Below are 24,724 nucleotides of genomic sequence, written 5' to 3' on the forward strand. Positions count from 1 at the left end.
AGCATGTTTCTGCTGCCTGCCCCAATGCTTTATATTCTCGAATGAGAGACACACACACAGCCTTTACATTTTGTTATGTCTAAAACACCTCAATGGTTGAGCCATGTCCTACCCTCCACATGGCTAAACTGCCTCCATCAGATAGTCCGAGTTACTACTTACAAAAACCTATATTTCAACTTGGCTGTCCTGGACTCCCCTTGGGTTGCATTCCTGGCACCTACACGACAGCTATGGTTTCTGTCTTCTACATGTCACAAGTGTGGTGTCTCTCCTCCTTCCCAGGCATTGTAGACCTATATTTCCTCCTCCTCTCTCCCTTGCCTAGGAATGCTAAAAGTTCTGCCTCTGTCTGCCCTGCCCATCCATTGGCTGTCGGCATCTTTATTTGCCATTCAGAACCAATTGGGGGTAGGGTCCCTCAGTGTTACATTTGGGACACTGTAAACAGATTTTTTTGGGGGGGGACATAATTAGCATGAGAACACAAGCAGCTATAATCCCCCCTTTTGTCCATAAAAAAGAGCTTTTCTCTCAGATATACATTGAACATAGTTATAATAGTTATATAAACTATAAGGTATGATATACACTAATAATGTCCAGTCCATCAATTTTGTCAATTTATGTACAGTAGTCTATCATCTGTCCTAACTTAAAGAGTTTGCAACTTTATACCTGAATTATGTTTTGATTTTAACTTGCATTACCATCTGAAATCCATCTCTTCAAATCTAAATCATCTTCTTTAATGCTAAACAACTTAACTTTGATTATGAGAATATAACTAGTCTTCAACCCCATCAGAGATCCAAGAACGAATTATTGCCTGAATATGTAGAAAGCACAAAATCATAGCTTCCAAAATTTAAACAATTTGTAGAGTTGGCTGGCTGCTTGGACAGTCCCTTACATTCCTCAGAATGTTGGAACATCTGTCTTCAGCCTTCTGCCCCAGAACATCTGACAGACTTTAGGTGAAGCAGGAACTATGAAGGACTAGCTTACCCTGTTTCTTCAGAGCTAAGCTGCTGACTATCCCACATGACTTGCCCATTCCTGGATAGTATTTTTTGTCTGCAGATGAATTAGGGCAATTCTTGCCCAGTAGCTACCTTGTCACAATTGGAGAACTCCATATGGAGATAATGATGTTGAATATCTTCTCTGAAGTGGGAGTTGGGTACTGTCAGGAATATACATGTTTTCTAATCAAAAAAATCTATTAATAATGAAATGATTTTAATTGCCATATTCTGTGGATCTCTGATGCTTTTGAAGACTATCTATATATGGTATATCAGAACTGTTAAACCTTGACTACTTTTAGCTATTTCTATTTGAATAATATTGAAAACACTTTATCATAATTTATTTAATCAGAATCTAATATTACCATGAGTTTACTGTCTGGCCCTTAACTTACATTACTTAATCATCCAAAACAGTTTAAACAGTTTGTAATAGCAGCCAATAGAAGGACTGGGTCTAAGCCTTGTATTCTTAGTGAGTTGCATAGGCATAATGCCTATTTAACAGTAACAAAGTTAATTTTAAATTTTGTATCAATATACAAATATTTGTACCAATGAAAACCTTAAACCTGTATCAATATATAAATTCTGTACCAATTTAAGAAATTGTAACTTTATGTGATAATTAAAACAATTTAAAGCAATCTTAAACAATTATTGTCCATTGGGAAAGGTCCCTCTCCCAATCTCCTGCCTTTATCCACTCCACCTTTTTTCAGACCAAGGACCTAAAATTATCTCATCTGTTTCAGATAAAGCTCCTTCTCAGTCTCCTACCTTGTTCTTAAATGAGATCAAAGGCCTAAGTTTCTATTATCTGTTGAGATAAAGTTTTTTCTTCCTCTTCTCTGACCTTGTTCCTACATTTTAAGATGAAAGGCCTCAATTCATTTATTTATCTGTGTATACTTAAAAATAGTTAAGTAATTTTCATTCATTCTCCCTTCTGTGGATTAATATCTCTGTGGAGATTATATATATATATATATATATATATATATATATATATATATATACTCTTTATGTAAGTTGAATTAATATCTTTTCCTATTTAACTTCAATTAAATTCCCTTTTATTAACAGTTAAGTCTATTCTCAGACTACCAATGTGTCTGTCATATGCCAGGCTAAGCAATCCCAGAATTTTTGTGGAGCCCACACTCAAAGAACCTCGTTGATTAAGATAGCATTGACTTCTAAAATTTCATTATTTCTAATTTTTTTATTTGATTGTAGGAGTCATGTAACCTTGCCTTCTGCCTTCTGAGCAGCTTGTCTCCTTGCACAGCAGGGGTTCCTTGCATCTCTGAGCTTAAACTCTCTGAGACAGCTTAGAAGTCTTTGAAAAGGGCTCAGGCTAAATCCTGAGCCCACCACCCAGCTTTATCCAGGTTGGATTGAGGGATGTCATGTATCCTGAATTAAGTGCACCAAATTAGTACATCTTTTGTCCTAGTCCCAAACCCATGTGGCTTGGGCAAAAACCTCTCAGCTCTGCTAAGAAACCAATTCTCCCAACCTAATCTTAAGGCAAGGCATGTGTTTTCCATTCAGGAATTTTCAATTAATTTTTAAGACTGTGTTTTTTCCCCATGTTGGGTGCCATCTGTTGCTTACCCAATTAAAGCTACTCAAATGATCCTGGTGGTGGCAGTGTGATCCTGCTGCCTGCCCCAATGCTTTATATTCTTGAATGAAAGACACAGACAGCCTTTATATTTTGATATGCCTAAAACAGCTCAATGGTTGGGCCATGTACTACCCTCCATGTGGCTAAACTGTCTCCCAAAGATATTCCTGAGTTATTTCTTACTAAAGCCTGTATTCTATCTTGGCCTCCCTGGACCCAGATGTGCAGCCCTCTTGGTCTGCATTCCTGGCACCTACATAATGGCTTTACTCTCTGTCTTCTGCACCTCTCAGGCATAGTGTTTCTCCTTCTTCCCAGGGATGGCAGATCTCTCTTTCCTTCTCCTTTGCCCCTTGCCCAGGAATCCTAAAAGTCCTTCTTCTGTCTGCCCTGCTCATCCATTGGCAGCCAGCACCTTTATTTACCAATAAGAACTAACTGGGGGCAAGGTCCCTTAGTCTTATGTGTGGGACACTGTAAACAGGTTTTTTGGGGAACATAATTAGCATGAGAATACAAACAGCTACATCCCATTGCATTTTTCTTACATGTTCTGCTTCTCTTTTCCACTTAGCACACTGCCAGTGCTTCTGATGTTGTTTCTTGCCAGAGATTTTCTGTAACTTGTGTCCCAGCTTCTTAAAGCAACCTTCAAAGTCTCTTTAAAATACTCCAAGTCTTTTGGCCTGTGTTGATTCCACTGCCCTTTCTGCTGCCAGCACATACTGACCCAGACCCTCTCTGGCTTTCCTTCCTGTGTTGTTTCTATGTTTTCATCTCTAGAAGTCTATCTCCAGCTTTAAATGCTGCTTCTTTTTCTGAGTCTCTATGATGGATGTAGGCTCCTCTTGATCAGAAACTTCACAGGCTGTTTATTGTTCTCAGAGAAAGTGTTGTCTCCAGATCTATAGATGTGCCCACTTCACTCTTCCTTCCTTTTGTGTGCAGCCAATGGCCAAATCTCAGCTTCTTGTCAGATGGATGGAAGTTCAAATCTCAACTTCACCAGCTACTAGAAGTTCATTTTGTGGAGAGCACCTAGCCTCATGTATTCCATATTCTAACACTTCAGAAAGAACTTAAAATATTGTCATTTCAGGGAAGTTTGAATGGTTTAACAAGCACCAGCACTAGTCTTTCCCACTTAGCAACGACCCAATAAATATGCCCTTTTCTTTTAAGCTTGTGATTCCGAGTAACATATTTTTGACCCCTGATCTATTAAATGTAATTTGGTTTATTCTGCCTGTGTGCTACTAGTTCAAGTCAAGCAGAAATCTGTAGAACAGAACATTTAAGTATGTCTAGTTTGTCTTGCCTTCTTCCCTCGGGTTGTCCAACTTCTAAATACAAAGAAAAGAGAAATGTTTTTGTATATTTTTAAAATCGCAAATTCACATGGACACAAGTAAACCCTGATAAATTGCCTTGTGGTTTAGGAGGTCTACCATGTCAGGGTGGGATTTTCCAGGAAGAATAAGTGTGGATTCAGGCTTTCAGTAAGAGTGGAGAAGCTCCTGAGGTGTGTGTGAAGAGCTGTCTCTGTGGAGAGGAAACTACTTCCCATGCAAAGTGCTTCCGGAGATTCGTCACCGATGCCTCTAATATCTGCAGTCTCAGTCACCAAACTATAAAACCAGAGCATTTAAAGTCTGACAGCATCAGGTGTCAAGGGAGACCAGAAGTGAAGCCTTAGCAGTATAGAGCTGGAGAACACCATGTGTGGGACTTGCTCTGACCAGGCAACAAAGAAAGTGGAGTTTTGAGACAGACTTGCCCAGTCCTGGAATGTTGTGATTTTTATGGTTGCGCTAAAGGAGAATTTCAGTTCATTCATTAGTCAAGGCTGTGATTTACTGGTCATCTGTCAGAGCAGCTCTCAGGAAAGCAGATGCTGAGACAGAATTAGGAGTTCAAGAAGTTTATGGAGTACATGTAATGTGATACTGGCAGTGCTAGGCAGGTCTCACATCCAGCTGTGATGTTCCAAAGTAAAGACTGCCCATCAGGGGAGATGCCAGGTGGGAAGAAATGGCAGTATGTCTTCTCCATGATTGGTTCTGTGTGGGAACTGCCCAGTAATGGTGTGGCTCGGGTTGCCAATTGTCTGACTAATCCCAGTGGCCAAGTTACTGGAGGCTTTCAGCTTACTAGACTCCTTACAGGAGAAAGAACAGTTCTTCTTTTGATGAGCTTGTCTATCAGCCACTGACACACCATCTTCCCCTCAGTGACTCACACACCATCTTTCCCTCAGTGACTCACACACCATCTTCCCAAACAGAATAAAGTTCAAAGTCCATGAAGGCATTAGCTTAACCTAAGTTGTTGCTTGGGTGTCACAGACATTCTCTGAAACAAGAAAACCTCCTTGGAAACTGGTCTTGGTAAAAGTTGGTGACTATTATTTCTATTATATTTTTATCACTTTGTAGATATTATGACACACCTTCCCTTTACTCACACTAAATTATATAAAACAGCTAATAGAGAATTAGGTGGAGCTATGATTATCAGCATGAGGAAATGCCATAGGTCTCTGAAATCACATGACAGGGAAGCAAATGGGCCTCTCCTACTCAGAGCGGAAAAGAAGAGTTAGTACATTAGAAAAATCATATGATGCCCATTTTAATGCCTTGAGAAGCTAACTGTTCAAGTATTCCTATGGCTTGTCTTAGTCCAAGTGAACACCCCCACTCCAGTAATGATACGAAGCTTGAGTTTCTTAAGGTTGGCTATCTAAAACCAGGGGAATATTATTTGTTTGCTTAAAGTAAAAACCACTAACTACCTGTTGTTTTTCCCTTCATATGGTTTATTAACTCAAACTTCACCCTGTACTGGAGATTGGCTAGACAGTGAATAATTTAGGCTTCCCTAAGTTTGTTCTCTCCTTCCATCTTTCCTCTTTTTTCTTTTATTCCTTTTTTTTAATCATCTCATAAATTATCTTTAAAATGTATCAGCATAAGATCTAACTTGTGGCTCCTGATGGGTGCTGAGTGATAGTTGACATTACTTTCACTTCAGTGTAACTTCAGGCCTTGCCAAATTCTCGGCCATACTGGAGGGGCATCCAGTCACACTGGCCTGATTTCCAACCCTCTTCCCTTCATTGCTCCAGTGACTCAGATGAGTTATTGGCTACTTGGGTGCTCAGTTGTCTCCTGGGGGAAATGAAGCCATGACTGCCTGGCTGGGCTTGAATTAATTTAGTGGCTTGCAAACTTGTGAACATACTTTGTGAGTAACTGTCTGAAGCAGAACTCCAAGGAATGGTTCTTCCTAGGCCTTTCCCTTTCTTGTTTGACAATATTTCCCAGACCTAACCACTCCCCACACTTCCTTTTGAATCATTCTAGCAGAACCATAGACTGTCTACTTAGTATGTTCAGTTTTGCATAATCTGAATAAAATTTATTAGTACTCAGATACTACATTTTATGTTTCAAAATGTAGTACACAAAATCTGAGTACACTTTAGCTGTCTTCAGACACACCAGAAGATGGCATCAGATCTCATTACAGATGGTTGTGAGCCACCATGTGGTTGCTGGGAATTGAATGCAGACCCTCTGGAAGAGCAGTCAGTTTTCTTAACCGCAGAGCCATCTCTCTAGCCCTTCTCTTAACTTTCAGGTTTCTATTTAAAACATATTTAAACTGTATAATTCATTGATTATTTTGTGGTACGTATGTGTGTGTATCTGTGTGTATGCACACATGCTTGCTTGCCTGTACCACAGTACATGTGTGGAGGTTAGGAGGTGAGAAGTCAACTTGCAGAAGGTGATTCTCTCCTTCTGCCCTGTGAGTTATAGGTGGGTCTCAGATAACTTTAGGCTTGGTGGCAAGTGCTTTGCCCACTGAACCACCTCACTGGCCTACAACTTACAAGTTTCTTAAGACTTGATTATAAAGGTCATATTTTCAGAAAACAAAATATTACTCATTAGCTTCTCCATCTCTTCCAGGTTTATCTTGCAGACTATGGACTTTCCTATAGATATCGCCCCAATGGGAACCACAAACAGTATCAGGAAGATCCCAGAAAGAGCCATAATGGGACAATCGAGTTTACAAGTTTGGATGCACACAAAGGAGTGGGTAGGACTCTCTTTTCTGGTTCATGTTTTTTATTTCAGAAGGATGATTGAGTTGCAAGGGCTGAAGCTGCTACCTGAGATGACTGTTACATGCTCAGGCTGAAGGGTAAGCACTCTGGGAAGATTTTTGTGGAAAATGGTGAAGTCCTGTTATCTCAGTAAATATCTGACAGAAATCAGAAACCATGTGACTACACAGAGCTTGTGGCTCTTGAGAAGGGAGCAAAGTTTGACATTCCTCAGGTGAGAAGTCACAGGTCTGTCCGTGAGGCTGCTAGGCTATGCTGAGGGGCATCAGAGGCAGTGGTGGTCATGCATTATTCTGTTTCCTTTGCATCCTTCTCAGAGCCTTGCATGAGATACCCTCTCAAGAACAGCAGTATCTTCTGAACCCCCAAAGTGTTAACTTGGGAAATCTCTCCCAGTCGCATTTCATAGATCTTACTTATTTAAACTCACTTTGATGGTATTGGAAACACATTTGCAGGTAAATTACATACATAGCCCTTTTATTGGATATTGATTGTACTGCCTTGCATTCCAAGGCAGACTTAATTCAACAATTCCCTAATTAGTTAAAGTCATAACCTATGTCTTGTATTCATTTACCATTAATTAAACCTTAGCTGTTTATTACTCAGCAGTCCAAATCCAATACCAACCCAGAAAGCCATGGAAAAGGAAGTAGGAGGTCAATATTGAAAATATATGGTGCTGAGTCCCACTGATGGCTGCTTTGCTCACAATCAATATACTCAGTGCAACTGTACTTTCTTAGTTGCTCTGTCAGCAAGACAAAAAGTCAATTCTAATGTTATGCTAGTGAAAAAAAATGGCGATTATTAAAAAACTTTGGCTTTCAAAATTATATTCTTTGCAAACTTTGTTTATAAAAGTATTATCAGACATGGTAAAGCAAACAGATAATTTTTAAACAGCTCTGAAAGAAATCATCTTCACTGAACATCAATTAGACATTTGCACTGATAATGGTTGTTGAACTCTTACCCTAAACTAATACTTTCTAACGAGTTTTAGTTGGTGCAAACAACTGTATGTTATTGCCTTTCCTATTAAAAGGACCATTGACCATGTAATACAGAGGGTGTTGATCATTTTCCAGAGCAATTAAAACCCACAATCTTTTAAGGAAGGCCACCAAGAAGGTGGAGCCAGTGTGTTGACTGTGTGCCACCTTCTTCTAAGAATATTGTCAGGGGACAGTTTCTGAATTGCAGGTTAACTTTCATACTCAGGAACAGAGTAAAAGAAATCATAACATTGTCTTTCTCAAATAAAGATCAGTACTGTGTAATTTTCATCAGTTACATTGTTAATGACATAGGTAACACTTAAAGGTAAAATGTTACTTGGCTTTGGTTAAATTGTGAAATATGGAAACAAAGTGATGATTGATAGTGGCAGTTTTTAAACAATTTATTTAGATTCATTTATTTTATCTATATGAGTTTGGCCTGCATGTAATTGTGTGCGCCACATGCATCCTGGTGCCCACAAAGGTCAGAAAAAGGCATTGGATTCCCGGGAACTGGAGTTCTGGATGGCTATTAACCACCATGAGGATATTGGGAACCAAACCTATATTCTTTGCAACAGCAGTAAAAGTTCTTAACCACTAAGTCATCTCCAGCACAGGCAGAGGTGCATTGTAACCTTGTTCTCTCATTCTCAATGAGCGAAAGAACTTTTGCCAGGCTTACCTTATGATACAGAATAGACTCTTCAGAGATACAGACAGACTCCTCACCTAGTGTTATGTTTGGAAACTCACCACACAGATTCTCAAGCATTGCTACTACTGTTCTAATGCTGATTCTGTGGAAGGGACCATTTAACTGTGGGAGAAGTAGCGTGGGCTGTGTGTTGTTTTAACCAGAGATTGAACCGCAGTATTTCTGAGTGTCCTTTAGTTCATTTTGCATAGTACTTTTTGCAGTGTCTTCATAAGATGTAATACAGCTTCTGCTCTGTTTTCAAACTTTCATCTTCCCAATCATACATTGCTTGGTACACGTAGATTTCACCTCTCTGTTTCTTGGGAAGAAGATTTGCCTCAGCATGGTCATAGAGATGGAAAGAGACAATGAACTGGTTTGATATTTTCAGAGAAGTCTTGTGCTTGAATGAGTATTCATTTTATCACAGATGGTCCAGCTTTCCTATGAATCAGTAGATTTCTTTCATGCATTTAGCATGTTAACATTTTTGTAAATACATATCTGTATGTCCACATATGTCTACACGTATGTTAACTTATATACATGTATTTGCTAAATGTATGTGTAACGGTTCTTGTATAGAAATGGAAGATTGGATATTTTCACATGTGTTTAACAGTATTTGTTCCTAATATTTCCCATTGAATTTTGGAAAATGAACCATTTCAGCTTAAGAATTGTGTTAGAAATGAACTAATCATTCAGATGTATTTAGAAACCAGAACAAAAGAGTTCAAATCCTGTATGCAAATGGAGAAAATCAGATTTATAAATATTCATATGTTAACTATTAACACAGCCACTGTGTGGTTTAAGATCTGAAAAAATATTTTCCTAATTCATTCCAAGGGAGAAAGTACCGCAAAAGGAAGTAACAAGACTCCAGGAGAGTTAGACTGTGAAACAAGCCTGTACTTGCCAGTGCTTTCCACACAGCAAGTCTTCCTGTGTGTAGTCGGGAAGGGGCGCTTCCGCTCTGAGCACGCTGCCGACCGACCTCCGGACTCTCCTAGTGGTTATCTAGACCCTGAGCATATAGTGTCTAATGGTCATTTACTCCTCTTCCCTCCATGTTTTCTAACTCTGCTTCACGTAGTGGGAGTGTAGATGAAAGGGAAAGAAAGAAAAGGCCGGGTGTGCTACTAAGAAGCTCATGAAAACCCAAAGCTGTGCAGAGGGGCATACCAAGATGAGGTGGAAGGACAAAAGGATGGGTGGGAAGAAGGTAACTCCCGGGAGTGCTTGCTTCATCAATGCTGTGATTTTAAACATGGCAGTTGCTCTGCCAAACCCAGTACTCTGTGTGACCTCAGGGTAGTTCCTGCTGCTGATGCTTCATTCAGTGTAAAACTAGAGTAAGGACATTAGACTTGTTCTTCATTATTAATTTTTTGCTCCATAAAAACTAGCATGTACGAGCACTGACATACTTTGTTCTTGTTGTAAGATAATTAAAGAGAATTATATGTGTGTCAAAGACACTGTTTTAGAATTTGTTGCATTCTTAGTCATGTTAAGAAGCAATATTTGGATCAATGTGTAATATGGATTTTTGTAGATTTTTCTACTCACTGAGGCATGCAGTCAATACCTAATTTCTCTAGAGACAGACTGCATTTAACAGAATGAGTTTTCTTAAACACTTCAGACCTGGGCATTGAGTATGTAATACCTGTTCTAATTTGACATCATTGATGACCATAAAATATGATATCTAAATTGCATTTTAAATGTCTGTTTGGTTATATAAGATACCCAGTGTCAAAGAAAAATATGTTGCATGCTTTAAAAATATTTTTGCCATGGAATCCAAGTCTTGTATGGCTTCTTGCATGGTTTCATTTTGTTTCAGGACTCTGCTTACAGAGTACATGTAAAGGAAACTGAGAAGGCCTTTTTATCTAATAAGCTGGTGTGATGGGATGAGGCCCACAACTTAGATTCTATAACTAAGTCAAAGGACCAAACTCATGTTTCTATTATAGGATATTAAGTAATACCATTAAATATTGAGACACCCTATATTTTCCAAAAGTCAGAAAACTATATTGTTAGTATCTTCTTTTTTGGTGAATTTGATCATATATATATATATATATATATATATATATATATATATATATATATATATATTCTTTCTTTGGTTAACATGGAAAGACAATGAAATCGTTGATTCTATGTGAAATCTACCCTTTTTTACATTTGATTTTTTATTACATTTATTTTGGGTGGGGGGTATTGTGTCACAGGTGTAGAAGTTAGACAAAAGCTTGACAGATTTGATTCTTTCCTTCTACCATATGGGTATCATGGGTCAAACTCAGGTCATCAAACTGAGTGGCAAGTACATTTATTCACTGATATATCTCATCCACACACCCCTTTGACATTTATACACGTCTCTTTAAGTTGTAATATTTCTTGGCTTTTAATTGAACTGTTTGGTTAGGAAGATACAATGTCTAGTACCTAAATACAAACTCTCCTTGCATTATTGAATAATATTTCCTAATCACTCTACATTTTACACACACATGCACACGCACACACATACACACACACACAAATGAGGACCTAGAATGTAAAAGGTACTAAAGAGAAAAAGCAAACCCAGATGTGAGGTTTCTCATTTATTTGGAACATGATACTTTGCACTCTACTCTCTTCCAGTCATTTTTGGAATCATAACAAGTGGTAGAACATTAGTCAGACTTTGCTTTGCTGTGACAAAATGTCTGAAAAAATAAATCTGTAGAAGAAAGATATATGTTAGTTTACAGCCTTAAAGGTTCCAGGCATGGTCTTTGGCTTCCTTGATGCTGGCTGCATCGTGAAGCTGCACATTGCTGGAGTGGAGTCATGTCGTGCAGGACCTCTGTATGGCGTCCCATGAGCAGAAGAGGAGCGGCTGAGAAAGGAGGAGCAACTGTGAGTGCCTACTCAGCAAATGACTACTTAGCGGCTACTTCCTTCAGGAAGGCCAGCTCCCTACCCCTTACCCACTTCCGGTATTATATTATTAATGCATCAAAGGGGTAAAGACCTCAGGATCACGCCCCTATCCCAATGCCATGGGGCACATGCCCCAGAAGCTCCTCAGTCAACCACCAAGCCCATTACAGAAGTCTGTGGCAGACATATGATGCTCAAATCATAACAGGAACCACAGTAATATTTTCTTGTTCTTTGTACATGTGAGTTGACAAAATATTCAACAACACACTCAACAGCTAGAAGCCTAAGAAAAAGTATAAATTTTTTCTGCCATAGTCAGCATCCCCTTTCAGGTTATTCTCTTGTTCAAACATTTCTATCTTCTCATAATTTCATACTAAATATAGTAATATGTTAGGCACATCTTGTCTACTGGAAGCAAGTGTTCTCAAGCTTGCTTTATTTCCTACTCATTCTTGTGTCTTCTTTGTCTTCCCTAATATTATAAGAAATGAAACTGGAAAGCCTGCCTACACTGCCCAGGCGCATTTGCAGTGAACACCCTTTCATTCTTCTCTTTTTACCTTTGGTGACTCGATCCAGCTTATTACCCCACTTTAGAGTGCACACTTGATCTCTAGTGTGACCTTTCTGGTGATTATATCCCAGGTTAGACAGACTATTACTTTATAAACTAATATTATTAATAGAGACTCTGTTACCATAATAGAGTGATGGGGTCAGAGCTTTCCAGAAAGGATGGTTGCAAGGAGGATGTTGTCAGTAATTCAGCGAAGATGGGATCTACCACTTACTTCTCTATTGCACGGTGTCTTTTTGTGTTTTAAGTCAGAAGATCTGTGCCATGTAGCTCCTGCCATACTGAAAAGTAGTGAGGTAATATCAGTTGGATGATTCTAAAACTGAGGATGGTGGCCATCATTAGATGGAGAGTGTGCTTTCTTCATTCTGAAAGAAATGGCTCCAGGGTTACTCTGTCAGGCTTGCTCTCTGATAGGAAGTACGTCATTTAACCTTTCGCACTGCTTTTTTCTTATTGTCAATGTGATTAGTAATATTGACACTGCTGAAATGATTAAAAAGTAATAATGCAGTCCTCCGTGTGGGGGCCAGTAGCTGTTCTCCACAAGTCACATAGTTGTTTTATTTAATTATGAATTCTAGAGTCAGCTATTTATGGAAGCTTTTTTTTTTTTTTTTTTTCTGAAATAGAACTTGAGTCTCCACCTGTGCCTATTTTTTTATTATTGTTATACTTGGCAGTATTTTATCATTTTGAAATGTTGAGCAATTGCAAACAACATATTCTCCGTGAAAAGAGTAATTTGCTTTGCTTCGTGTTAGTATGCACAATAACATTAGATGCTAAATAGTATTTTGAAACTAATTTAAGAAAGTTGAGAGAAAAACTCTTGATGGAAAAATTGCCAAACAGAAAGTAAAAGTTTGAGTTGTTGGGAATCTACATGAAGACCTACAAATAATGATAACATTAGTTATGAAATGTAACCGAAGCCTTATGTATAGTTCACTATCTTATGCAAACATATGTTTTCAAGAGAGAACAACTCATAATATGCTATCCATCTAAGTGAATACAGTGTATTAAGGCAAATAGACTGCCTGTATCATTAAGCTGCAGAGCCAAGGATGGAGTGGAGGTAGGGATGGAATTCCAACCTTGCTTTATGGATTCCTACTCTGGAACTCTGTTCATTTCTTGGCCCAATTAGCATTTTAATGGATTGGGAAAGTCTACAATGAAACAAGTAGCTTTAAGATTTAAAATATTTTCAAATTCAAATAAATTATTTTTATTTCATGTGTAAGCATGTTTTACCTGCAGGCATGTATATGCACTATGTTCATGCCTGGTGCCTGCAGATGCCAGAAGATGGTGTTAGGCCTCCTGGAACTGGAGTTCCAGATGCTTGTGAGTCCTCATATAGATGCTGGCAACCAATTCTGGGTCCTCTGCTAGAGTAACAAAGCAGTCTTAACCACCAAACCATGTCTCCTAGCTCTAAAATTTTTCAAATTATTATTCTGTGCTGGGGATGAAACCATAAAGCATGTGCTCTGCCACTGAGTCACCCTCCCTGTTCCCAGAGATTTCTAATAATTTCTACTCAACTTTTGTTTTTGAGTTAAAAAGCATTACACTTCTCTGTGCAGTAGCTGGGTTGTGGCGATGAAAGAGTTTAATTTCCCTAAAACAGATCAAGAGTTTTTGTGTCTCTGGGATTGAGTTTCAGCCAGAGAGACACACTAGAAAACATGTTTGTTGCTTTTGCTATGCTTCTTAGGCTAGGAACACACGGCCATTCTGTTTAACATTATAAATGTTTCTGTAGCACTCAGAGCACTGGAAAAATGTTTGCTTACTATACTGATTAATGGAGCAAATACAGTGAAAGACTGAAAATTTGGTAATATATTTAATTAGATAAGACTGAACTATAATAGTAAAGTGAACTCAACTCTCAAAGGCCTATTTTACATGAAGACAAGTTTATGAAATAGTGTTTTCAGCCGTGTCCCTCAGCTGGAGGTGGCTGGAGTCCCTGAGAAGGTTCATTCCACATTCATTCATTCATTCATTCATTCATATTGGGTTGTTTTCCCCTCCTCTTCTGTGTAGCCAGTATCCCCCAAACACGTGTCAGAATACCCTTTTTTGAATAGTAAAGGATGTGAATTTTTCTAATTGATGCTAATCAGGAATTCCTGTAATAGAAAAGGAACTTGTGCATACATCTGTACAAATGGAGCCATTCCGTTATTAATGGGAGATTTATGCACAAGAAATCATTGCATAACAGCATGGCAGAGACTGTGTTTTATTTTAATACTAGAGCCAAATCCTGCATTAGGAAATTGTTGAAGCCCATGCAAAAAATAAACAGCACCCATGGGCCTGGCTTTCTACTAGATTGAAGGGCCTTTAATAACCCAGTACTCGAATAGCAGTTAAGATCAAGTATGTGTTCTGTGCTTTTATAACAACTTATGTATGGTGACCCAGAGTAGCTACAATGTGTAGTGCCATTCAAACTATATATGGTGACCTAGAGTAGCTACACATGTGGTGGCACAATTGTTCTTAGTGAATGTCTTTGTAAATTAAAGAGCTAGTCCACTCAGTGACTTTACTTCATTAAGGACAATGAAATGGATACCTGTTTACAACAGCTTTAACAACCATATATTGCTCAGGATATTACATATCCCTGCACAGATGAACATTCAAGTAGTAGAATAGATATAAATACCAGCTTATTGTTTTTATAACAGTTTGGAATGCTTATAAAATGACTTTATTTTATAGGCATTCACTAAGTGTGTTAGTCATTAATTCAATGACTTATTACTAAGTGTCAGTTGAATTTAACAAGTCTTAGGTCTTATTGTCTTTTGTTATAAGGTACTTGAGAAAAAAAAAGTTGTCAAATTGAGATGAAATTAGTCCACAGCATTTAATAGTTTGATAATCATGATATGTACTGGCATCTGAGCATGTTCTTTTACTATGTTTTAAGAAAAACCATCTAACAATAAATCTCTATTTGGCTTCAGAACTTCCTTCTCCACCATATCCCCCCATGCTTGCCTCACCTTTGGCTTTCAGATTCAAGACTAGTATTTTTGTGCAGAGCTTCTTGTATCTGAAGGTGATGTGTGTAGCACTTGGGAGCTGTGTGCCCATGGTTGTGGTTCCTCCACAGAACTGCAGGTCTTCTTGGGCCTGGTTTTAAAGACTGCACACTAGATGGCAGTTTTGTCATATTCTTCTGGCTTCAAGTGCGACCACTGGTGTGACAGAATAGGAAAGGCCGTCAGTGTTTAGTCTGCACTCAGAGGGTCTCTGCGTGACCGAGGCAGACCCCATGGACTTCCTGGAACATGTGTTAGCAATTTAGCTGCAGACATTTATTTCTTTGTTTTACTGCTTGGCTCTTTGAGAAAGTGTTGGTGCCGGGTTATGGGTTGTCTGGATCATGTCAGAGGCCATGGGATCAAGTTCATATGACAGGCTAGACTAAGGAAAGATGAAGTTGGAGGAGGTGAAGAAACTGACCCTTACTTAAGCAGCAAGTCGCTGCCTGTCTGTGGACCGAGGCCAAAGGCCCAGACGGTTAATGTTACTCCAGCTGAGTAAACATGACGCCCTGCCCATTTGGCTTTTTCATATTTCGTCAATGGGAGCTCACTCAAAGATTTCTCTATTTCTCACGAACTTTCTTATCCTCCCTTTCTGCAGCCCCTTCCAGGAGGAGTGATGTTGAGATCCTGGGTTACTGCATGCTGCGCTGGCTTTGTGGGAAGCTGCCTTGGGAAACAAAGCTGGAGGACCCTGTGGCTGTCCAGACTGCTAAAACCAAGTAGGGATTCTCCAGCACCCCACCCCTTTATGCAGCCGAAATAACAGCAGGGAGTAGAAATGACAGAGAGAATTGCCCCTTGGCCATAATGAGAACAAACAAATGTCATCAGCTTGAAAATTACTTTTTAAAAACAAAAATCATGAAGACATAAAATTATCTGTACTTGATAATTTTACAGTACAGATGTAAAATAAAAACATCAGTTTCCAGACATGCTGTTTTCTGGCACTTAGATCCTATGGAGGTGTTTACAAGATGGACTGTTTGTAAATTAGTGTGGACCTGGGTATGGAACTAGTCTGGTTTTGGTGTGATCAAGATCCACTGTGCAGAGGAGCAGCGTGAGGTGGGAGAGGAGGGCTTGTGTTTCTCAGGTGAGAACAGCATACCTCATATTCCTGTCTCCAAAAGCATATTTTTTTCTTTCTTGAAGTAGAAACAAAGAAAACTTTTATATAAGCTATTTATATGAAACATACTTGCAGCCACATAAACCTTTCAAATATAGTCTACATTCAAAGTTTATTACCTTGATTCTCTTAGCATAAGGAGGTCAGTTTCAGAACAAAGTGTGTTATACAAGCCTCTCACTGGTCAGCTGGTCCATGGTACAGAGTGGGCAACTTTTCCTCACATTCTGAGGTAGGCTGAAATAGTTATCTATGGAGAGACTGCTGTGCAGCAAGGCACAGCAAGGAGTTTTAGTAAGACAGGTAATGAAAATGGACACCACATGCAGTTCAGTCAGATAAATCAATCTTCAGATTTAAATGTTTTGGCCTGGGTCTCACTCTGTAGCCCATGATCTTCCTGCCTCAGCCTCCCAAATGCTGGGGTTAGAAATTCAACCACTGTGCTTGGATTCACTGTAGAATCTGTGCTCAAGACAGAAGGTTTGGGCTAAAGGATGGAAATGGCAGATCTCTGCAAACTGACTTGTATAGTACTTGCACTTGGAATCTTGAGCACCCTAGTCCCTGACACATTGGTGCAAGTCCGACCAAGCTGGGACTCTGAAGAGTTCTGTTCATTTCATCCTTGTGTAACTGGCACTCTCCACTCTGCAGCCAAGTGAACCCGTGGGCATCAACACTCATAAGCAGTTCTTGTACACACTTTGTGAGCTAAGTTTAACTAATTTATATACTATACTTCATTTAGTTAAAGGCCAGCATTTAGCCTAACAATCTTTCTTTTATAAGACTGATAAATGGCTTATTTTAGTCTTGTATCAACATGTATATAGATGCCTTCATTTTGATAACTAGTGAATATGTCCACATGTATTCATGTATACTAAAAGGATATTGCATAAAAAATAGAGTTTTAATAAGTGAAATGTTACCTCAACTTTGCATATGTTAATGTCTTCATTTTTATTTGATTAACAATATAAATCCAAATACTAGTCGAGCTAATATATCATGTATCAAAATTTAACAATTTTTAGATTTCCTGTGTAGTAAGTGCTTCCTTATTTGCCTGTGAAGGTATAACACGAGGCAGGATGGCAGGTTTGGCCACAGCTCCGTGTCCTTCTGTCTCTGCTGTCATGAGTCACTTGAGATCACTACATGTACTGCTGCATCTCTGCCTGTTTCTTGGTGATTCATTCACTTTATCTATAATTTTAGTTGACGCTTTATATACTTTTGCTACAGTAAATTAAGAGAGTGATATTTATTTAGCCCCAAATACTAGAAAGCATTTACCAGGTGTTTGTTATATTGATATTTCTTGTTAACTTATTTAGCCATTGAATAATATAAACTCTTGCCAGGGTAGAACACATAGAGAACTAAAAATCACCCCTTTTGAGTGATCGATACATGAGGAAAATAACTCCACGGACACACCAAGGCCTTTTTGCCCACGGGTCACTAGGGAGACCAGCAATGATAAAGACACAGTGGCCTCTCCTCAGTGGAGGAGATAAAATGTCTGTTTCCCACCGAGAAAGGTGAGAGTGGATATTGTTAAACTGCTACCCTTTGCTATCTATGGAGGCAAGCCTCCCCCAAAGGCTCCAGAATGTTTGCCCCAGACTCTCTCTCCCTAGATCTTTATCTGTGGTTCCCAGTAAGTAGAACCCATCCTAGGGGGGATGTCACATGTATTTTATGGCCCACTGATATCAATGCTATCTCAGAGGCCACATTAGATTCTAGGCCTTTTAGCTATAGACCCCACCTTCAATGTCACATGTACTTTTCAAAAGTTTCTATGTAGTAGTCCCACCCTGAGATTTACTCTGCACCTAGAGTTAAAATGATCGTTAACTAGAAAGCTTTGCCCTGAATTCTACTATGTTTAAATATGCTGACAGTATACCCCTGGCATCAGACTCCTTGAAGTTTTGATCCAGGTTGAAAAAGTCAGTTTGAACCAAGTTCCCATTCTCACCACTTAGCAGATCCCTTTGCTGCCTGCCGTGACATCCGCAGAGACCCCACACCTCTAAATGTAAGAGGAGTAAAAGACTTCATCCACAGTCAATTTTATATGTGTTTTTTTATTCTTCTTTAGGAAACTTCATAGAAAACATTCTACAGTCCTCAGTTGTGTACAATTTGAGTTAAATAGCCTATGTTTCTACATTGGTTGGCCTCTAGGTAGTTACAAGTGTAAAACTGGCCAATAAGAACTAAGGAATGCCATCCCCCACTTTGCTAATCCTCCCACTCATTACATTTGGGTACAAAAAGGGCACAATCATGTCCTACCAACACAGAATCAGACTTTTATGTTCTACCTGAAACAAGGAGGATGGGCTGAAGACACTCACTGTGTGCTATCTGTTTTTTCTTTAGCCTGCTGGATGAACTCCCAGAGTCAGTGCTTAAGTGGGCTCCTTCTGGAAGCAGTTGCAGTAAGTTGGTCAATAAAACTTTTCTCCATTCACAGGTTATCACAGGAGCTGCTTTGTGTAGGTTAACATTACCCACTCCCATTCCCACAGGCCTCAAGCTTCAGAATCACAGATAGTTTGCTAAAAAAGATGTTTAAGTCATCTTTGACATTAGAGCCAAAACCATGGCACTCCAGAGACTGTCTAGCTCTTCTGAGTTCTTTGTTTATTTGTCTTTTAGAGTTTTAGGTTTATATTTTGAGAGTCATTCATAGGTTACTCAATAGCAACTGGTATTTTTAGAATTATTTTTGAATGGAGATAAAGTCAACCTATAAAAAGACTATTTTGAGTCAGTATATTTGAAGAACGTAATTACTTCATGCCTTAATGCTATTTACACCTGGGTTATATTATACAGATCAGTCAGCAAAACTTTTTAGATAAGAAAATCACCTGATTTGGGCATGTAGCAGTGTATGATACAATTAGTTTTCTCCTTCAAGTTTACAGAGCATTCTTTCTGAGTTCGGTGGCATCATTATTGGTACAAATGGTAAAGAGAGCTGGTTCCCAGTCTGGTCACTTTTATACGCATGTGTGACCCATGCAGTGACTTGAGCATGAAGCTGCTTGTCATATAGAAAAGAGCCAACTCACTCGACCATCAGACTTCTCATCTACCCAGGCAGCTTAGCAGAGTGAATCTTAATCTCAGCCTTTAGCTGACTTGTGTGAGCGCACATGTACACGGCCTGTACAGTTGCCTGCACATGTGTGTGGGGAACAGAAATGTCCTCGCAGCCCAACATCCACAGCCCAGCTTCACCTATGGACCAAGGAAATCAGAGAGGAATGACTCAGGCCTGTTCCCACCTCTATGTCCTAAGTCCCCTTGAGTGTCCTTGTGCTAGGCTTCCCCTTTCTGTGACAGTTTTCTTCTAGCAGAAGGGACAAGCTGAAAATTGCAAGTTTTGTTGTTGTTTGCTGTCTTCTGTAACCACATTAAAGAACTTGCTCACACTGACCTTGCCCCTGTTTGACTTCACCTTCTTACCACGTCTGAGAGTATATTTCCTCAGCAAGACGGCAGAGAACATGATGATCAGAGATGCCATTTCCTTTTAGAGTTATGTGCCTCCCTTAACTTACTTGTCCTTTCTACTCAGGTCTAGAAAAGAAGTCTTGGATGCCTCAGATTGTAGAAGGGGGATCCTTGTGAGCCTGTCTATGTCCCATTATACTTCTGTCATTAGCTAGATATATGTGAGAATTTGAGTCAAATGGAAAATCTAGTGCTGGGTCACACCTGATTCCTCTTTTTCACACCCATGAACTTCCTCTATACTAGTAACTATAAAACAGATTTCAGTGCTTAGAACACAAAGTGTTTAATAGGACATTTTCTTAGGAGAATGCAGAACCTATACAACCTTGAAAATAAGCTGATTTGCAAACCATGTATTATTGTTTGTGTGTATATATATTTACACACACACACACACACACATACGTACATACAGCACTCAAGAAGTTTGCAACATGTGTGTCCAACTCGTATGGTAGCTTCAGAAGTTTTTTATGTTTTGAACTGGTAGTCAGCAAGGATGTTATGAGCCAGAAAAGCAGACAACTCAAGAGTGTAATAATTCCATAATACTCTATGCATTGTGTTTAGTAGCTCTGGAAATTCACAAGTCAATCAAAGAATAAGCCCAGATTGTGGAAGGGTAATACTTACATCAATGCTTCATCAATGCTTCATCAAAATGGAGCTTGAGGCTCATGAAAATGAATCCATAATGAAGGTAGTCCTCCTTTCCTTTGGGGCTTCCTGACCCTCACTCATGCCGCACTGGTGCCCATGAGGTCTTTTGTACAGCTACTCTCAGTCGGTGCTATGCTGGGAGTTTTCCTTTGTCTTTTGACAGACATTTGTTTCCAACAAACTCGGCTCTGTTCTTCATTTTGGATCTTCTGATTAAATAGATTTGTCATTTATATGAAGCTTAACTTACCGGCTATTACAAGACCAAAAAAAAAAAAAAAAAAAAAAAAAAAGCAGAATATGTCCCAGAAAATGGCAGAGAGTGTTGCTAAGTATTTCTTTAGGAATTAGATTTGGTAGCTCCCAGAGGGATACCAGCAAATGCCAGTTAAATTACGTTCTAAATCAGGAGCTGGCTACCAGTGATCTGGTGGACTTGGTGTTAGGTAACAGAGCTTGATCTCTTAAGTTAGACAACAAGAGGAGAAAGTAAGTTGCCTAATTGCTAGATTGTTAAAAACACAGAACAACAACAAAGCCAAGAGCTCTCATCTTAACCACATTAGCTCTTCATTTCTAGATAATTCTAACTGATGAATGGAATGGTACTTGTGTGTACACACACATATACTCATACACACTTTAAAAACAAGATCACCCTGGTTTTCGTAGAAAGTATGAATGTGAGTTTGGAATTTTTTTCTCTAAAGAGTGAGACCTAGTGCCTCTCTATGTCTGTTTGAATGGAGGGAGGACACAAGGGACTGGAAAGGGTTAGAAGTTACTCCTCGGCTCACAGACCTGTCCCAACTTTCTGGCTATGGAATATAAACAACCAAGCAAGAAAGAATGAGGTACTCATAACTGGGTCAGTAGTAAGTTTTTAAAGGGTAAAATTATATAGAAATGTAAGCAAATGAAAATATGATTTTACCATGACCCTTTTGAAACAGAAGTACAGAGAATAGACATTTTAATGCAACACTATCCCTTTTTTGTTACTAATTGTGTTTCTTTTTAAAAACTAGTGAGTGGGTATAGCTCAGTGTGTGAGTTGGTGCTTAGCTCGTGTGAGGCCTTGGCTTCAAAGCCCATCACTAAAATAAATAAAAGCTGGGATGTGAAGTCACTATGTCGCTCTGGTGACACACTTTTACATTAGAGAGAAAATAGAAAACTCCTCATCCTACTGACCTAAAATCAAGAATAGCAGGGCGCACGGGATACGGAGGTGTAGAGGACTCAAGGGAGGACTCCTTCCTTGTTAAAGCCAGCCATGTCCAAAACCATGAATCCATGCTGATGTCTAAGTATCCTCATAGAACAGCAAAATGAAACCTATAGGTAAAACTTACAATCTGTTTTTCCTTTGAAGTTAGATTTATGGGGGACATTTGTTTTTAAGTGAACATTTAAATGTTCAACCTGAAAGATGTCTGGAGAGCATGGATCGACTATAGTTTTGAGTAGTTGTTAGTAGCTGTACTTCATAATTGTGCAGGGACTTCCACCTGACGTAGCACATTGTAAGCATCAATACTGTCAGTTTATCCCAGTGTCAGCAAATCATGTCAGTTATTCAAAATATTTTTATTTTAAATTATTTTAAATACTTTTTATAGACTGGTTTATTTTTTGTTCATTTGGGTAGGTGTGTGTGTGTGTCTTTTAAAGAAAAGGAGGTAACAGAAAGATATTGAGATTATTAGAGTTTTGATAATTCTTCCCAATTATGAGTGACACATAAAAACTTGATACTTCACAGGTGAACTTGTCAAGTTCTTGATGTATGTTCATAATTTAGCTTATGATGACAAGCCAGACTATCAGAAGCTCAAGAAAATTCTGAATCCAGATGGAGTACCTTTGGGGCCACTGGAATTTTCCACTAGAGCACAGAGTGTCAATGTGAGGACTCCAACCCATCAAAAAGTAAGTATAACATAATCCCTGTGCTCTTGCCAATCACACACTGTGAAAGTGCCTCCGTGGAGACATCTCAGGGCAAAAGTGACTTGCTTGCTACATTAATTCCTATTTCTGTTAATCCAGCACCAAGAAACATGAACATTATTCTCCTGTGTTGTCTCTTAGAATGGGATTTGTTTCTACTGTGTGTTGATAAAGAATGAGGCAATTGCTGATGGCCGTGTGCGTTGATTACTAGGAAAGAGAAAGCCAAAGGCCACTTGGCTTTGACTCAGGAGAGCCTTTCTGTGCTTTTTAGGCTTTCAATCACTCTTGGGCCCTGTGACTTTGTCTCCTAGTTTCACCATAACACAGAGCTGCGTAATATTCCTAGATAGTATTGATACATATCTGTTGACTTTTCAGTTTATAGAAGGAATTATTTTCTTAGCAAAGTTGTTACTAAATTTGTTATTTCCTTTATTGTGCCTCTTGGAACAAATGCTCTCATATCAACTTAAAAAATCAAGGTAATTCTTAAAGCAAACAATTATAAAGTCAAAGGATTCTCAGAAGAGGATGGTAGAAACCTGAGCTTGTGATTAACAACAGTGTTACACAGATAAGGAGGAACTCTCACTTGAAGCTCTCCATAGTAAATACATGATGCACATGCATGCATGCATACATATATACATGTATGTAGAAGGCGTTCTTTGCTGCTGGAGATACAAGTTAGGGTTAGAATGCCATTCACTTCTAACTTTTCTTATGAACTTTGGATCAGCACAAGTGCTCGTGAGCCAGGAATATAGGATGCAGGCTAATGCAGCTGCTGGGTGAATGGTGAGCAAGTCTCCGTGCACAGATGGTTCTGATTTGCTGAATTTTGTAGCTGTTGCAACCGAAGACATAAAATATCCTTCTAGTCATAAATTAGCTCTTTGGAAGCAAAACCTTGGCACAAGAGCTTTACAACCTTCAATTAGTAGGAAAAGAAGTATTTGAATGGCTGTGGTATTGACATCTGCAGGCCCGCATAGTAATCATCCCTAATAGAAGAGAATCTCTGTTTGAGGAGGGTTTGCATGGCTAATTAACTAGCAGTGAGAATATGTAATTTTTTCATGATCCCCTGATTGTCACCTTTCTCTCGTGACACAATTGCATTTTATTGTAGCAAGTGCCTCACAAACCAATTGTCAGTACTGTTTACATGTTACAGGAGGCAGAACAAAAGTTCATGTTTAATGAAAAGCCACTGGATTTTGATCTTGGTAATTATGGAGACTTATTTTAACAGTTTTATTGACTTTTGTATTTTTATGACTTTTCCAACAAAACAAAACAGCATTTCCCTGACATAGTGCCCCTCACAGGCATGGTCAGCACTTAAGAGTTAAAAAATTTTTCACCATTTCTTGTAGTTTTCAATTTCATAAGCATAACTGAAATGTAAAAGAAAGCATTTAAAAACTACTATATCTTCTAGTATAAAATTTCAATCAATATCTATACAGTGTTCAGTTCTCCAAATCAAAGAGGATTTGTTGTGAAACCATTTTTTAAGCAGAAAATAACATAGTATAGAACATTTTCCAATGAGCTTTTATTAAAAATATTTTATTCCTTTTGATTAGACCACTTTGATTTTAAGAAACACTACTTAAAAATAACAGTAACTTTAAAATCTTAATTTTTTTATTTTTTATTTTTTATTTTTTATTGGATATTTTATTTACATTTCAGATGCCATCCCCTTTCCCCATTTCCCCTCCCTAGGAAACCCCTATCCCATGCCCCATTCTCCCTTTTGCTTTTATACAATAAAATCTTAATTTGTTATCAGTGTGATCAGCCTGGATATGTAGGCAGGAAGACATTCCACAGCATATCAATATTTAATTAATGACTCTATTTCTATACCATTTTATGTACATATAGATGTTTAAATATATCAAATATATAGTTGACTATCTGTGGGTAAATTGATTCTTAATTTTAAGTTCTACAGTTTACAGATTTCTATCTATTAATACTATAAATATCAAACCTAAAAATGTTGAACATTTGCTGTCATAACTGTACTGTCCTCAGTTCTGCTGAGCGATGCACACAGGATGGTATCTGCAGTAGGTGATTCCCTAACAGAATTGTATGAGTTAAGGACTGTCAACCTGGTGACTACCAACTTTCACTTCCAAGTGCCAGCCTCTTTCTGAGTCTCTCAGCACACCTTGCTACTGTGCATGTGGGATACCACTCCTACTTGACAGGGTAGTGAAGAAATTAGTATTCCTTACAGATACTTTGAAATATCTGTATATGTTCCTGACAAAGCACACATA

The 24,724-nt window shown here is 38.7% G+C and overlaps 1 protein-coding gene across 2 annotated transcripts in view; it reads left to right on the forward strand.

Annotated features, from left to right (window-relative positions):
- Vrk2 (VRK serine/threonine kinase 2) overlaps window positions 1–24,724 on the forward strand; it is a 109,692-nt gene that overhangs the window by 75,749 nt on the left and 9,219 nt on the right. For both annotated transcript variants that reach the window (XM_034508796.2, XM_076937987.1), the window contains 4 exons: window positions 6,642–6,774; window positions 15,729–15,849; window positions 18,663–18,721; window positions 22,234–22,400. In XM_034508796.2, the coding sequence (XP_034364687.1) occupies window positions 6,642–6,774; window positions 15,729–15,849; window positions 18,663–18,721; window positions 22,234–22,400 (480 nt within the window). The remainder of the gene's footprint in view (window positions 1–6,641; window positions 6,775–15,728; window positions 15,850–18,662; window positions 18,722–22,233; window positions 22,401–24,724) is intronic.

The sequence above is a fragment of the Arvicanthis niloticus genome, chromosome 7 (assembly GCF_011762505.2).
Source record: "Arvicanthis niloticus isolate mArvNil1 chromosome 7, mArvNil1.pat.X, whole genome shotgun sequence".
Classification (NCBI taxonomy): domain Eukaryota; kingdom Metazoa; phylum Chordata; class Mammalia; order Rodentia; family Muridae; genus Arvicanthis; species Arvicanthis niloticus.